General features: G+C 43.1%; 1 protein-coding gene across 6 annotated transcripts in view; it reads right to left on the bottom strand.

The window, feature by feature from the left end:
• Positions 1–17382, bottom strand: part of POU6F2 (POU class 6 homeobox 2) — a 373231-nt gene that overhangs the window by 238145 nt on the left and 117704 nt on the right. For all 6 annotated transcript variants that reach the window (XM_059170548.1, XM_059170550.1, XM_059170551.1 and 3 more), the window contains 2 exons: positions 9124–9215; positions 5879–6107 (listed from right to left, as the gene is read on the bottom strand). In XM_059170548.1, coding sequence (XP_059026531.1) covers positions 5879–6107; positions 9124–9215 — 321 coding nt within the window. The remainder of the gene's footprint in view (positions 1–5878; positions 6108–9123; positions 9216–17382) is intronic.

The raw sequence follows: 17382 nt of genomic DNA, 5'->3' as shown, positions 1-17382 counted from the left end.
CATGGTGGAATCTCAAAAACATGAGACTGAGTGAAAAAAGCCAGAAACTAAAGCATACATACTATAAAAATCCATTTACATGAGGTTCTAGAACCAAAAAAATAAAATAAAACAAAAACCAACCAAACAAAAAAAAAAAAAAAAAAAACCCAATCCATAGTGATAGAAAGCAGGTCAGGGTTGCTTGCCTGGTTGGAAGGACAGGATTGACCACAAAGAGACACAGGGGAACCTTTTGGGGAGAATGAAATGTCTTTTGTGTTGACTGTGGTAGGCGGAGATTGCATGGGTACACACAATTTTCAAGACCCATTGAGCTACATTCCCAAGATCCATGCATTTTATTGTATGTAAATGATGCCTCAATTCAAACAACAAATACCAACAAAACAAACAAAAAGGAACTGTGATGTGAATTGTACATGAAATTCCTAAAACTAAAAGCATTCCCACACACTTTACCCTGAACAAGCTTTAATTTGGAGAGTGAGAGAAAACCAGGGCTGGTTTCCTGCCAGTATGAAGGGCAGGAAAACCACCCTTGATCTTCATTTTTCAACTTGCCATGAACCTAATTGCTTTTCCATGTTCAGATTACGCATCTCTCTCTAATGTATTTTTGGTCATTAATTTAAATGTTATGCTTGACTGAACTGGAATGCTCACACTTTGATATAAATCTCCTACGTAGCACAATTATATTCTCCATTTATGTTGCCCACAGTGATTAGTGGGTTATCTCTCAGCCTGTGCAATGAGAACAAGTCACTAACTTGAATCATCTGTCCTAGACGTAGACCCACCTCTGCTGTCCCATTAACCCTTCTGCTGCTTGCCACTTGTTTGGGGGTTCTTTTTGACTACATTTTCTGCCTCAATTGAAAAAAAGTAGAAAACACAACCCATTTGCATGAATTCCATCATGGGGACTTTATTCTGCCATATCAAATAATAATTTAGTTCCCACACTAGGACAAATGCAAATTATATTTTTAACCCTGCTATTTGTGTGTCAGAATGGTAAGTAAATGGAAGCCTGACTTTTAACAAAGTTCACAAAGTATGTGACAGAGCTTCCTGAGACATTTTCCTTCTTGAAGCCTCATAGTCAGCATGAGTCTCCTCTCACTGGTCTAGGTTCACTGATAGTCTCCTGAAATTGAATCCCTGTGAGCAGAGGACAGACAAAGGACACAGCGATGGAAGGACTCAGAGTGGTGATGGTGGGAGGTGCTTGGCATGGGGCAGGGCTCTCAAAGGAGAGGGAAGAGAATGCAAAACTGTGTCTATTTCATGCAAGGACATGGAGTGTTGAGGAGTAGATCATTCCTAGGTCTTATCTGAGTTTAGGGCACATCTGGGCTTGAATCCCAGCCAGAACTTCCACAGACTTCCTCTAAATTATTCAGAACCTAGACCCCACCCGTGGCATCTCTGAGTTCAGAGCTGTTCTCCATCTCTGCCCAGGCACATAGGAGGGCCTCCTGATCTGTATGTTAATCTCAGCAGACAGGCCAATACCTAGCCTTCTCCCATGGTGCCCTTCTACTGATGAGGGAGGCCCTAGTGTTTCTCTTCAGCATGTTGTGCATGCTCCATCTCACATATCCTGGCTCCCCCTTCCACCCACATTACACCTGACTGTACAAGAATGCATACTTCCACACAGGGCAGTCAATCTCTAGTCTGGCTAATGACCTACAAGATAGCCTAGAATGCAAAATCTCACCCCATTGGGAATTGGAATGTTGGTGAGTTTGAGCTGTTGATAAACATGGAGATGGGGATAAAGAGAGAGATGCTAGAGATAGCAATGGAGTGTTCCTAAGAGGTACATGGGTTGGGAAGATGCATGTACTCCAAGAAGACAGAATGGAATATGAGTGAACTAAAATTAGGGGCTAGTCAGAAGTCAACCAACACAGTAGAGAAGAGTCACATGGAGGTACAGGGAAGAGTGGAAACAGTTTAGAAGTAGGGGTATAGGCCTGTCTACTCAGAGGGAATGAGACAGTCTGCTACTTGGTGGTTCACTGGATTCTCTGATCCCCACTCTAATCCCTATTGTCTAATCTCTAATCTCACTGGGTCCTCTTATCCCCAAACCTCATGTCCTGGGACCCTGAGGCTGGGCCATAAGGTGTTCCTGGGATTCTGCAAGATTTCTATCTCCTAATTCCCAGCCGTTTCCTTACAAGAAAAGCCCTTCTTTGATGGCGTAGGGGTGCTCTTTTTCCTGCCTGGAAGGATCTGAGGAGAAAGGGGAAACAATCCCCAGGCTGTGCAGTTGGGTTTCCTACAGGTCTCTTTTTTCAGCAATGCAAGCTTTTGTTGGATAAAATCTCAGAGCAAGGGCTTTAATTGTGCTTTAATTGTGTAAGAGAACGCCTCTTGGTCTTGGGGACGTGATTATCCTAACAGGAGCAATGAGTTAATTCCCAAATAAGTTATTCCTTTCAGTCCTTCTCCTCATTAGAGGCCAGGTTTGGTGAGTTAGAGCTGGAAAGTTAACAAGGGCACTCCTCACAAGCACATGGCTCCCATCACCCTAGGATGCTCAGAATCTGGGCAGACTGCTGGAGATACAGGGGAGTTGCCAAACAGATTTTGGAAAAGGTCCCTAGTCCAGGCTTCCTTAAACTGTTGTATAAGTAGGAATCTCCTGGGACTCTTTTAAAATGCAGAGTCTGTTCCATGAGCCTGCATTTCTAATAAGCTCCCAGGAGGGGCTGATACCGGCTGGCAGGAAGTACCTCAGAGGAGGAGACAGTGATAGGACCCCTGCTGCCTGAGCAGAGAAAAGCTGCTCAGTGTAACATGATGTCATTAGTGCTCATTAAAATACATGCATGAATCATGGCCTCTGAGGGTCTGAGAGCAATTCCGTGTCACTTGACAGTGAAAGTAAATGAACTGGCTCCCAATCCCTTTAGTAACGAAAATACTTGAAAAATTATCCCTGAATGCCAAAACACGATGAAACCGATGTCAGCACTTTTCTTTCATAGCAAATTTGTAGCTTTTGAACTAGAAGCATGGACAGGCTGAAGGGCTGGGCAGGAAGGCTGGAGGAGAGTCAGAGATAATTCCAGCTGGCAGGCTTCTTTCATGAATAAACCTTAACGTTTCACAATGACGAAAGGGGGAACCATCCAGGGCTAAGTGCACAGGTTGGAAACAGGTTCTATTTCAGAGCAGGGGTTTAACACTTAAGTCCCTCCCCCTCACATGGACAGATCACAGCTCTTTTATAAAACCACCCAAGACGGTGTGGTGTTAATTAGTGTTGGGGAGACTTACCAGTGGTTTCAAGACTCGTAAAAGCCTTGGAGGCTACTGTGCTCCTTGTCTAAGGTGGGCCATGGGGAGGGGCGGAGCATTCTACCCTGTCAATGACACAAATGTGTGTAAGGACTTCCTCTGGGGTATCATAGCCCATGAGCCAGGTTGCCGTCCTCAAAAGAGCCTGAGACTGGATTATGTCTAGGATTGGCTCGGTCTCAAAGTCAACCAGGACTCTGGCAGATGGACTTCCAGCCAGCCAGCTACCATCCCTAGAGTCCCACCACCTTCTGTGATATAGCCTGGAAAACCACACAAACCATAGACACTGCCTGTGGATTGCCAAGGACTACAGTAGGTTTCCTAAAGGGGTGAGATGCTGACTGACAAGGTAGCCAATTGCCATTGCCCTTCTGGTGGTGAACATCCATCTTGGGCACTGTGGAGATCTGAGACATTTACCTGATTCTCATTCTTATTGCTCTTGGACTTTGGGTAGAGTGACAAACTCCTTGTTTGCCCAGGACCATCCCGATTTCAACAGTGAAAGTCGCATGTCCCCAGAAAAGCCCAAGTCCCCATCAAACCAGGATAGTTGGTTATTTCTCAAACTAGTGAGGTCTGGGTGGTCCAGAAATCATGTGGGAACATATGAAAGGAAGAGGAAGGCCCAACAGAACTGCATGGGAATTTATGTGGATCCTAACAGTGACTCGGGAACGGGGATTCATTCACAAGGTTATTAAAGAACAAAGTGTTGGAAGAGAGGCTTGAGTGTTAAGACTGATGAGGAAGGTTTCCTTAGAATAGGCTGCCTTGCAACCAGGAGGTGTTTTATTTTAATGACCTTACCATCTGCCTTCCAGCGTCACTGGGATGACAAAGGGAGACATGTTTCCTTGTGTTTGTGCAGTAGACTAGAGCTTGACCATCAACTCCAATCAACGCACTTCTGAAGATGAGACCGTTAAGAAAATCATGTAAGAAGCACCAAGCAGTAAAGAGTCAGAACTCTTATTGAACCAACTCACTCAGGACACAAATCTTAGGATTTCTTTTTTGAAACCAAAAGTGCCCCAAAGAACCAAATTCCAAACTATAAGCACTCCAAAATTTGATATTTAATGTGGAAGTCCACGTTCCACATTAGTCCACAGTCACTAACTTTGAGCCCTTAAAATAACCAGGTAATAAAATCCTAAGAACACCAAACTATAATAAAAATACAACAAGCTTGATTTTTTTGGACTCTGACTTTGGCATCTACTTTAACCAAGCAAGATTAATTCATGACCTAGGAGCTCTGTGAGCTTATGTTTATTTATAATATTCAATATTCCCATAAGCACAGATGTTGCAAATGGAAGGTTGCATTTTGATAATGCCCATTTCTTCATTAAGATTTCATCATCCACCTGCATTAGAAAGCCTCTCCCTACACTTTGTTACTTCTGCTTTCACCTTGTTTATTCCTGCCTTATTTGCTTAATCTTGGGATCCTGGCTCCCAGGCACTCTCAAATTTTAAACAAGTAAAGTTTGTGCATTAGCGTGTCCTGCGCATGCATGATTTATGAATGGCGGGCTTCTTGGCACAATTTAATGGTACGAGAGAGACTTCGTTTTAAACATTAAAGGGAAAGTCAAGAAGTGGCAACAATAGGAGGGATATTAGAACATACAGTGTGTAAAAAAGTTTGGGTTGAGAATTAACCAGTTCTTCTATGGTTCGTTTCTTAGTCTTTGGACTGATGACATTTGACCAACTACAAAAAGTGCTTTAAGTTGTTACTCTGATAACTTAATCCATTGAACTCACTCTGAAAAAAACAAAAAGCAAGCAAGCAGAAAAATTTCTTTCTAATTGCTAACATTCCTATCAATGGGGGAAACAAACACCTTTGAGCAGCCTCAAACGAATTCATTTTCTCTTTGTTAGGCATCCTAATCCTATCATATTCAGGCCATTTTTCACCATAAAATTCTTCCTTCAACAGAATCTTTTGTAAATCAGTCTATCAATCAGTGTTAGCAAATCTTTCCTAGAAAAGTGAAACCCTTTGTAAAACCAAAAGAAATATCCTTCCAGAGTTAAATGAGTCCAGCTCTTACTAAATGCCCACATAATATAAAGGTCTGATCTACAAGTCTGTTTTTCTCATTATAAAGTAGGATCCCAAATAATACATTTCTGTTTAATAATTAAAACTAAAAATACTTAGCAAGAGAACAATAATTAAGAATTCCAAATGCTACCTTGTATTGGAGATGTTCCAATCACTTCTCACACAAACAAATCTTTCTTTGCAGATGGCTACACTGAAGAAGTCACAAAATCATAATCTGGGTCCTCAAATAATAACACAATAATTTTACATCTAAGTTTCTGATGATTTGCAGGACTGACAAAGCTCAGGGCTTGAGCAAGCCAGGAATTCACACACAACTTGAAACTTTGCTTCCTACACAAGCCTTCCATCTCCCTTGATAATGGGGGCAGCTCTGAACCACATTCACCGGCCGAGGGCATGTGAGCACTGCAGAGTACAACGGGCAGCGGATAGAGCCCTACATGGCCCAAGGAGACAATGGGTTACCTTGTAGATTTTGCAATGGTAGAGTCATTATGCCTCCGGCTGCAGCGGCTGCTACCAGCCCTTGGATGTTGGTGAGATTCGCGGTAGGCAACGTGAGGACCAGTCCTTGCTGTCCTCCTAGCTGTCCGGCCATGTTGAAGGGGATGAGGATGGGCTGGTTGAGGGCCGGCGTGCCTCCCGGCATCACGCCAGCGACAGCCGAGGCTAACTGTTGTGCTGTCAGAAGTGGCTGCAAGGAAACAGATAATCCTAGCTCACTTTCCAGTAGAACCAAGACGTGGCCTTTCAGAGCATTTTCTTCTTAGGGTCTAGTTCTAAGCAGGGTCCAAAATTTCCTGAACAAGGAGTAAACACACATGCTCTGTTCCAGAACGAACCAGTAGGAAAAAAGAAAAATTGAAATCACATTTCATTTTCTTGGCAAATTTCATTTGGTTTGGATTTCTTTTGAGGAACTCGAATACATTTAAAAGTAAAATCTTACGTTTATGCATTATTCTTCTAATAAATTTCCATTTGATCTTAACCTTACATATTTGAAATTCTTTGCTAATTTGTGCTTTCTTGTTCCAGAAAGAACTCATTGGCATCAGAGGGTTTTGTTTTATTTTGTTTTGGCTCAAAAGTAGCAATAAAATACTATTTTTTATTTATTAAGTTAGCAAAAGTGATGTAAAATAGTTACAACATGCTGGTAGGTCTCTAGTGTCACCATTATGTGGATTTAGGACGCACACACAGTTGTGAGCCTTTTGGAAAGCAATTTGGAAATCTATATCAAGAGCTGCAAAATATTCAGCCCCTCTTGACTCAGAATATACTCTTGGGATGTAGCCCGAAGATACCATTCAAAAAGACAAAAAACAAATGCATAAAAACATGCATTACATTTAAAAATATTTAAATGTTGAAAAATACTTCGTTACAGTACTAAACCCGACAAGATATTACACGGTCTTTAAAGTGGATCATTATGGCCGCCTCTTTAGAAAAACAGAAAATGTTTATAATACAGCTGGATAATCATTCAACAGTGACAATGAGACCATTAAAATGGTAAAATTGTGTCTGTATACTAACAGTTCTGAAAAAAGCACAGGAAAACAAAAGTGTTGGCATTTGATGTGGATAAGTTGGAAAAGCTTTTGAATATGGCTTTGCTCAGTTCATACAAGATCAGAAACATGGGTTTGTGTCCACCCTTCATCCAATAGCCATTGCTCAAAGTGGAAAGGCAGGGCCGCCAGTGTGCGCTGTGGGCACCAGGCGTATTTGAGCCCGGACATGGGCTTTCCACCGGGATGGCCTAGGCAGTATTCCTGTGCTGAACAAGCCATGTGAATGGAAGGGTCATTGGTCTTACAGTCCTCTATCCGGGACCTTCACTGCTCTCTTTTGGGGACCACGTGACAGATAATGCCACATCCATTTTTCTTCTGGAGGAACGAAGACAAAACTCTCTTGGAGGGGTGGCAAGTAATTAAATATAGGCATAATACAAAGCCCAGTGAATTATAGGCAGGCACTATTCTAATATTGCCATGTGAGATACAGAGGGATTAGTAATCTGCCCAGAACCCCATATCTGGTGGGCGTGGGAGGGTGGGGTCATGCCAAGGCAGGCTCCTCCAGAACCCATGGCTCACCCTTTTCTGGCCACGCCCTGTCATGCAAGGAAGTGATTCAGAGGAAGTAGGGCTGCTCTATTTGCAGAAGGAGGGGAGGAGGGCTGAACCCAACCTCTGGCTGCTGCCTACAGCCTCCCCTCATGGCTCCTTCTGGTGAGGCCTCTGCAGAAGCCCTGGGACACCAGATGCAGCCTGGTTTTAGACCATTCCATTCTCCACAGGCCTAGCCCCTATTTGCTAGAGTCTACTAAATTCACAAAAAGTAACTGCCTCTCTTTAGAAAAATAAATAAATAAATAAAGCTGCCCTAAAGCACAAAACCAACATATTTTCCAAGAGTAAATGTAAAAGTGATAAGCTCGTCCTCAGATCACTGATTTCCTATCACTGCCCACAGCAATATCATGATAAGAGGGGAGGCAAATGGCTGGTTCTCTCAGACCACGCAAGTCAGAGATTTGGGGGGTTGGTATGTAGTATTCTTTTTAATTGAATTCTTGGGGTGGATCAGGGCATGCATTCTCCAGCTTGTCAAGCTGCCAACCATGTCTCACTGTCTGGGTCTGTCACACACTTACTGACCCGGAGGCATGACTTTGTCACCCCTGGTATGTTCACACACATGCATGCACATACACACAATGTCACAAGTGTGGAATTTTTAGAAAAGGCATGCCAGGAGATTCCGGCTTCCAGGGGTCCCTGTGAACCTTCTCTGGGCTTCCATAGACAAGCAGACCCCTCCCCAGCCTTTCTGTCCTTGAGCACCAAGGCATCCATGCTCTGAGATGGACGTTAGGACCTGAGACCACAGGGAGACTTGGTGGCTACTGGAACACAAGGGAGAACCACTCCAAGCCCTACACGTGGGTTTCCAAATCTTGAAATGGTGAACCCTCAAAAGGCTGAAGGTGATTAATTTACAGTAACAATGACTGTAAAGGGGAGAGACAGGCTCCCATAGCTGCCTCTTCTCCCATAAAAGCAGGTGAACTCTGAAAGCTTCCCACTAAATGCCAGAGCTAAAACAACGGCCAAGAGCCCAGCTCTCATAATTGTGTTCTTCACCTCCATATAACCATACCAGGCTGCAAAAAACAAATATTGGACTTTAAAAAATAATGAATGTATTTCTTTATTAATGCAAGAGCTGTATGTGATGTACAGTATTGTCAAACCCAATAAGCTGAACTTGCATTAAAATTGCATTAACTTTTTTATATTAAATCACATCCTGTATTTCAAAAATGGTTCCAGTAAGGTTGAAATAACTTAATTTTCTTCACACCCCAGTCATTAAAGTTTTACTTTCTCGAAAACTGCATGGTAACCAACGGCACATTGGTAAGTAGGTTATAATAAGATGGAAAAAAAAAAGTTTCCAAATGATTAAAACCAACATTGCCTTTAAAAAGAGAGGAGTTCTGCAAACACTTTTTTTTTCCTTGATGGCATTTAATAAATAATGCAGTCATATAGTTTCCCACACAAAAATTTATCACCATGTTTGCTCTGTTGGAGTTGATTGGATTTAACTCATTACTATTTATTCGGTTATTTATATGTTTAAACCATCCTAAATGCAGCCTAATGGAAAAGCAGTGGAGAGATACTGACCTGCGGCCCAACCGGGAAAGGGGGGTGGTTCTGACTGGCCTGGTGTTGGTCAGGAGTGCCTGGGTCTGATAGAGCCGGGTTTCCTCTGGCCCCTGGAATTCAAAAGAGAAGTGCTCCCTTTAATAGAAGATCCAGCCCAGGAACTGCCCATGACCCCATTTTCCTGTGATGTCACATAACATTAAGGTACAGATGACATGCCAGAGTGGTTTATCAATAGCTCCAGTGCTCAAATCACTTGTCAACTGCATAAATTATGCTAATGGATATTCAGGATGGCCAGTCATTCCAGGAGGGAGAAGGCTGGGACCGGGGACGGGGGCGGGGGAAGTGACACCATCGTCAGTCGCACTAACAGGCTTGCATGATCCATCGGTTTGCACCGCTACCCCAATGCGCTGTGTGAGTGGGAAACCGCATCCTTTATGCACAGGCGGGCGATAGCTAATCTAATTTCCCAAAGCCAGAGAACACGAGATCTCAGACGTGACCAAGTACATCTGTACTATCCCTTAATATGACTGCAGAGCCTTGGAAGCCTTTTCTCTGTACCCATCGCAGATACCAACTCCTATGAATGTGTTTTCTTAGAGACGGCCTTTTCCAATTCACCTTAGGTGATACCCTGGACAGCATAGGGATGTCCTGAAGCCAGTTTCCTGGGCGCTAAATGAAACAGTATGAATAACACCCTAACTTCAGGGATCCCCGCTGTGCTGTGTGTGGGTCACAGCTTCCCGCTTGTGCCAGAATCCTGTTGGATGCCAAAGCACAAAGAATGAATTCCCACCAAAATGGCAAGTCTTTCACATCTTCTTCAAACAGAGTAGTTTCTCTGTGTGTGGCAGTGTGCTCTGTTTTCTGGACAGACGGGAGCAGGTAACATAGCGGCAGGAACCATAAACAGATGAATAGGTAAGCAAAAAATAAATAAATAGATCTGGCTGCCATTTTTGGGGGGCTTGACTCAGTAGCTTTTGTTTTCTTGGTGGCTGAAATCCAATTCCAAGCCACCCTTAACAAGATCCTCTTTCCTGATGTTTGTCCTATGAATAGCAAGTGGGAGACAATTCAAACCCTGTTTACTGGCAAGCCATGGACGGCGGAGAAAAAAAGATACGATTCTGTCACGCTTATAAATTTTAAAGAAGGTATTATTGGCTCATTTAAAACAAATTCTTCTATATATTCTCCAAAGGGACAGACTTATAAATAATGGAAATGTGGAAAAAAATATTTCAGCACATTAAGCTACAAATAAAATTGACTGCTACATATTATTCAATTGACTTCTATCTCCACTGCGATGTGTCAATCATAACAGCATTTTATAATAGGATTAAGCAATAAATGTGCAAAGCCATTATGCAGAAATCTGAAAATCTGATTAATTTGTAATATTTTTTGTGTGCAGAAAGTCAGGACTGGACATTGCTTAGGGAATACTTACAAGCATTCTATTGAAATTTCTAAATTGATTTGGAACAAACTAATAAAAACACAGACTTGCTGACATTTTATAAAGTGAATTCTGTCAAAATATGTTTGGCATTTTAATGATTGCTGTCATTTAATAACAAGGCTAAGATGACCCATCATAAGACGCCAACAATTTCCTCATAATGTGCACGAGACCTTTCTTCTAAATTTTTTATAGGTGATGTACTCATTATGCTTGAGTAGTAGGGCACTTTAAACGGTGAACTTTGCTGGTTGAATCTCATATTTTCTGTTCTCATATAACCAAGTCCAACTTTGCCTTAAAATTCTCAGCAGGGCTTTGTGGACTTTTATAGAACAAACCCATGTCCCTGAGGGATGCTTTTGGTCACTTAGGCATATTCTGAAGTAGCTAAAAAACCACTTTTGTTTAGTTTTGAAGACACTTTAAAATTTTGGGGTGGCTTTCTCATTCCCACTGGGCATGGATTTTAACACCAGACTGCGGAAAGAAAGTTTTACGATACACAGAAAGAGAGAAAAATCCTTCTGCACCATTAAAACACATGTATGTCTTAATTTCAAAACTTTTCTATGCTATGACAGGCCCTCTGACCTCAATTTTTTTTCATGTGGACCAGGTCTGCTTTTGGACCTTATTCTTAATGATATACCATTGTAAGGGATAGGATCTGTCCCGAACAGGCGCTGTATCAATGAGATGTTGTTTGTTGTTTCTTGTCCATAACTTTACACAGATTACATTTGCTTACAATTTATTCTTTGTTGCTGGAGGTCCTCCCCAGCACAGGGCAGCTTGTCTTGAGGCTGATCATTCTCAAAAACCATGTTCAGGGCAGTACAGGGCAATTCCACACAATTTCATGTGTAAAATGAAGTCTTTCACAGGCTTTAGAAGAGATTATGTATGCTCTCCTGCCAGGATAAAAAAGTAATATTTGTTCTTAATGCACATCTCCATTTTCCCCAAACACATGTATCATGCTTAACCTTGTAGGACCATAAACGGATCTGTCTGGTCGGAAGGCAACTCCCAATTCAGGGGCCTTCTCAGAGCCAGAGCTGGGGAACCAGCAGTCAGAATGAATAAAGGACGTTGGCTAAGGGTTTCCAAGAGATTTGAAGCAGCACGTAGCTGTGTGTTAGGGGAGACTCTGATATCACCTATTTCCCATGCCACAGACATGGAAACATGAACTTTAACAGGCTGGGCAAGTTCCTCTTGATCAGGATCCCAAGACACACACTACTTCTCTGGAGATCAGGGATGCCCAGAGTGCTCTCCATGACCTGTTCTGAGTATAATAGGCTGCACTTATCAGGCAGCACCTGTGGGCTTTCGTGGAGCAGGGACAGTCTGCACTCTGCACACCCAGTCCCTAAGGAACACAGGGTATTTGCACTGATTGAAATCTTCACTTAGTGGAAATAGAGGTTTGGCTTTTAATTTGGGAGTGGTAGAATTCCCAGAAGACAGGCATTGACATCCACTTGACTATCTACTATTGTTTAGTATAAGCCAGGAAATACCTTTAAATGATTAGCTTATTGGTCGATTCTACCTCAATTCCAATTCAGAGACGAGAAGCAGTTTGATGTCCGGGTTAAAAGCAAGGGCTCTTTTAAACTTTAAGCTCTGCCTGGGTCTCAGTTTATGCCACTTAGCTAGGTATGTGAACCGGGGCTTGTTTTCCAACTTCTTCATGCATCAGCTTTCTCCTCTAAAAGTCCAGGATGATAATAATGCCTCCTTCATAGGGTTGCTGTTTATAAGGATTAAATGAGCACAGAGGTTTGTCAATTTCATGGGACAGTGCATGTCTGTACTAATTCTGCTGACTACTATTATTTAACTCAATTTGTTTTTAATGTATTTAATATCATTTATTTTTCAAAAGATTTATTTATTTATTTATTTATTTGAGAGAGAGAGATAAAGAACAGAGGGAGAGTAGAGGGAAAAGCAGACTCCCCGCTGAACAGGGTCCCCTATGCGGGGCTTGATTCTAAGACTCTGGGATCAGGACCTGAGCTGGAGGCAGATGCTTAACAGACTGAGCCACCCAAATGTCCCAATATTATTTAATTTTCCCATGACATTCGCCTTCCCCAAGTCAACTTAATACATACTCCTATCCCTATGTGTGTGGTCCATGTTCCCACCCATGCTGCCCTAACTGTGTATTCTATATCATTTGATGAAAGTATGACATTGAACCATAAGAGCCCACAAAGCTAGAGGTTTACATAGAACCCTTACTTCAGTCCATGGTAACGTGATCAGGAAATGCGACAAAATGATACTGGCAAACAGCTTCCGGATTCTCACAGACCAGGGCTTGGACCTGAGTTCCTGCCCAGGCCCGAGACCCAGAATCACTCGTGGAGCTTCTTGAACATAGAGATTCACATCACTCGTTGCCCACACATGTGTTTTCTGAAACCCACCAATGACTGAGGACCCCAGAGGGGACAAGGGGTGTAGGTGCTGCCCACACGAATCCGGATCTGCTTTGTGCGGAGGACCCACACGTGAGGAGTTCATGATCAGCACATGGGGCACGATCTGGCACGGCCCTGTCGCCTTCCACGTGTCCGCACCCGGAACCACCTTCTGTCTGATCCCGGTTGACTTCTAGCTTCGCAAGGGGAAGAACCATCTCAAATATATCAATTTCGTAATCAGGATTTGTTCCCAGGGAATCAAGGACTAATTCGAGTGTGAAAACGGGTTTTAAAGGGATTATAAGATAAAATGCTCAGTAGCTACACAATAGGAGTCCATTCTCTATAGATACAGGGACCCCTAATGTGAGTCTGTTAAGGAAAGGATAGATCCTAAATGGTGAGACACTGGAACACTGAGGAGGAGTTACGCTCAGGTAAAACTTATTTTTAATTGTTGAGATGCCTGCTTGTCAGAGCATGGGTTTATTCCACACCATCTTTCTGGTGTTGATCTCACATCTGAAATCTGAAAAGCTGCCTACAGATCTCTCTGCTGTGGAGGGAATGGACGGTCTGCAGAAATGAGAGGGGGACACCCAGACTCTGTCCTTCTCCCAGACTCCTCTACTCCTCAAGTAGCCTGGCAAGTTCCACCCCCAGCCCAGCTCAAGTTGGGAGTTCCCTGAGCTACCACTCACTGTGTTCCTTATATCAGGTTCGTTTTCTTTTGCAAAATTTCCTCCTCCTTCTCCTCCTTCTACCTCTTCCTCCCCTCCCCCTCTCCTCTACTCTTCCTCCTCCCAACTTCCTCCTCCCCCTCGTTTTCCTCCTCCCTCTCCTCCTCCTCCTCTTCCTCTTCCCCTTCTTTTCCTCTTCCTCCTTCTCCTTCTTCTTCATACAATCTTTAACTAAGGCAAACCCAGGCTTGGCACCTCCCTGTTACTCTACAGGTAACAAAGGAATATATATTCTAGTAAAGGATTAAATGCTCCCAGCCATCCCTCTCCCCTTCCAGCCCTTTTGGGAGTTGACTTTTCTAAAAAAGTCATTTTAAGAAGCAAATATAACATCTTTAATCCTGAGAGGGTATACTCCTTTCTGGAGCCTTATCCTGTTCCCTTTGTGAAGAGACTACGAGGCCAATATAGACTGAGAAGGAACCAGAACTGCAAATACGGATAGCTTATCCGGAATAAGCCAGTTCCACCTTCTCCCCCGCGCTGGACATCCCTCCCACGGATACATTTTTAAAACCCGTTTTTTTTCAGAGAGAAAGAGTTTGGGTTTCTGTCTTCTACACATTAGCATGGACATAATCATGTAAAGGTCGCAGGGATAGCGTAGCTTTTTCTGGTATTTGGACCTTCCTTACCCACTGTTAGCAGTTTTCACTGGCCAGCAAGCGGACGCAAAGGTTGCTTATTATAAGATGGACAGTTGAAGGCATTATTATTTCATGTTGGGTATGTGAACCCAGCTAAACAGGGCAGAAGCCCCCCTCAATTACACTCTGTTTTCTTTCAGTTTCTTCAAGATTCCTAAATGCCAAGGAGGGAGTGAGTGTGTCTATAAAAATCTTTTTCAAGCCTCTCCCATGGCTTGCTCCTGCTTTTGCCGGTTGGGATTTCTTTAGGATACAGGCCGCACATGAATTTATATACAGAACGCCGTCCAGACCCCTGGTAGAATTGGAGACTCTAGAGTAATAAGCTGCACTTAGAAATTAAACGTTTGTTCATTCACATAAGGGTTTGTGTGTTTTTGCAAGTCCTGCTGAGAAGTACTTATAACTTTACTCATGGAAGCCTGGAGAACAGAGGTCTGATGACATTCATGTGATACATGGATTTCTTTATTCTAGCAGGTGACTTCCCTGGCCTTTGGTGGAGGGAAATCCAGTTTTCTCTGAGGGAGGGTCTAAGTCTTCAGTGGTCCTTAAGGCTGATATTTATTTAAAGGCTGCACGTATACATGAGAAGTCGAAGGGAGATTTGAGATATCTTGATAAAGTATAACAAGAAATCCTACAAATCCCTTATTTGGACTTGATTATCTTCAGGTGTTTTTGTAATATCTACCAGAATTATTTCAAAGTAGAAAATTCTGCTCTACCAGTGGGCTTAATCTATGCATGCTGGAGAATAAAGACATTTTTTTTCCCTTTCTCAGAATTTACTAAATCTCTCTCCAGTCTCCCTGCAACAGTTTTTTTTTTTATCATTTGTTTTCATATCCATCTAATAAAAGCAGAGCTGAACTCCTGTGATATCTAGGCCAGTAAAGGTCTCCACTTCTGTAAATGCTTCCTTTAGGAAAATAGATGAAAAAATAGAGAGTCATCAAACCCATTTAAGCAAAATTCCATGACATACTATTGGCACAAAGGGAGTTTTGGGGTATGGATTATTCCTTGAGGACTTCTATCTCCACAAGAATAGGAGTTCTTCCAGGGCAAAGATTCTAACTCACCTTCGCATCTCCTGCAGGCCAGCTTTTCACCATGCACGTATGTAAATCCACAGGTATGCATGGGAAAATATGCATGCATGCCGGTGTATATGTATGCTTTAGTGAGTTGGGTTTTTTTTTTTAAGATTTTATTTATTTATTTGAGAGAGAGAGCACAAGCAGGGGTAGCAGCAGGCAGAGAGAGAAACAGACTCCCCACTGAGCAGGGAGCCCACTGCAGGACACAATCCTGGGACTCTGGGATCATGCCCCGAGCCAAAGTCAGACGCTTAACTAACTGAGCCACCCAGGCACCCCAAGAGTTGGTATTCTTAAAATGATGGAGATTTGTATCAAAGTGAACTGAACACATCTAGACACAGATTTTAAACCACCTGAAAATGGTTTGTCTAATTTTTACAATGCCTTTTTAAATCAACACTATTTCTAACTCAAGGAAGAAGTCTTTGCTCTCCGCTGATTGATAGGACTCTGCCACAGCCCAGAGAGAAGACGGTCGAGTGTCCCCTGTGCTTTTAGGCTATGTATGGAGTCTCCTCCTTCCATGCTTAACCCTACACCAGGCCCTGCTGACATAATTTATGGGGTTCGTTGCCAAATAAAACTGCAGGTCCCTTGTATGAGGCTGGGAAGTCCATCTCCTCTTTCCCGAGACTGCTGTTTCCCACATGCACCTGAATAGACCCACACGTCTGCAACCTCCTTGCTGGGATGGGCTAAACACCTGAATCCGGGGTAGGTGGGGAGCCTCTGTTGAGTCATACACTGAGCAGATGACCCTCTGTGCACCGGACCTAGGCCCCCTGGAAAGGCAGGATGGAGAGAGTGACAGTCACAGCCAGGCTTCCAGAGGTCCTGGGGTGCCAGGGCTAGGGAGCAGGTCCCGGGGGAGGTGAGGAGACAGCAGCTAGACTGCCAGAGACTCTAAGCCCCCACCCACCCACTCACTCACTTTTGTTGTCCCATCAGTCTTGACTTAGAAGACATAATTTCAAAGGTAAATTATTAAGAATGGCCAGACAGTGGTCTCAGAGCCCCGCTTTGTGAGGAGTCCCGGGTGCCTACAGCCACTCCCAGGCCCATAGAGTGACCCCTGCCTTTGGCTCGCTGTCAACCACCACTGACAATTTTGGATTACTAGTTTTCTGTCGAGGGACTTCCTTATAAAGGGTCCTCAAATTTTGAAAGTTGCACCTGTACCCACATTGGGGAGTCATTTTTCCAAATCAATACAAATTTTGAAAATAATGTTTGCATCCACAAAAGAATTTAGATACGGTCTTTTTCCCCAACAAGAAACTGAACTCACAAATCATCAGCGCATCTATTAGACATCACTACCAATGACCACATAAACATTTGGTAGAAAATTAAGATAAAACATGGCTTTGTTTCCTATGACTCCTCAGTTGCCTATCCCTAAATTGGGAGGACAAGGCATGCATCCAGCAAAAGGGAAATCATAGGAACATGTCACATATCTTCTCGAGTTGTAGACCTCACTTTTGAAAAGTGTGTTTTCACTAACAAAAAACAACAACAACAAAAAACCAAACTCGCACCCTTTCTCTTCTGACTAGCTGGCTTCTGGACCTTCACCAAGCTTGCTGACAAGGGGACATGATCTAAATACTCCAGGACAATATAATCGGCCTATTGTAAAAGTTCTCCCACATTAGCTATCGATGGTACAACGTGCAAGAATGCCTCAGAACTGACCTTAAATGTCCTTGAAGGAGGGCCAGAGCAGTTAATTAATCTGCTTTAAAAGCTTAGGTGAAAACACGCGCGTGTGTGTACATGTGTGCGTCCACATGCGTATACATGTGTGTTTCAGAATAGGAAGATGAGGCCAAAACCGGGGAAGCTGATCTACCTTCT

Source organism: Mustela lutreola, chromosome 4 (assembly GCF_030435805.1).
Source record: "Mustela lutreola isolate mMusLut2 chromosome 4, mMusLut2.pri, whole genome shotgun sequence".
Taxonomy (NCBI): Eukaryota; Metazoa; Chordata; class Mammalia; order Carnivora; family Mustelidae; genus Mustela; species Mustela lutreola.
Note: the sequence above shows the minus strand (reverse complement) of the source record. Positions and strands in the feature narration are given on the sequence as shown.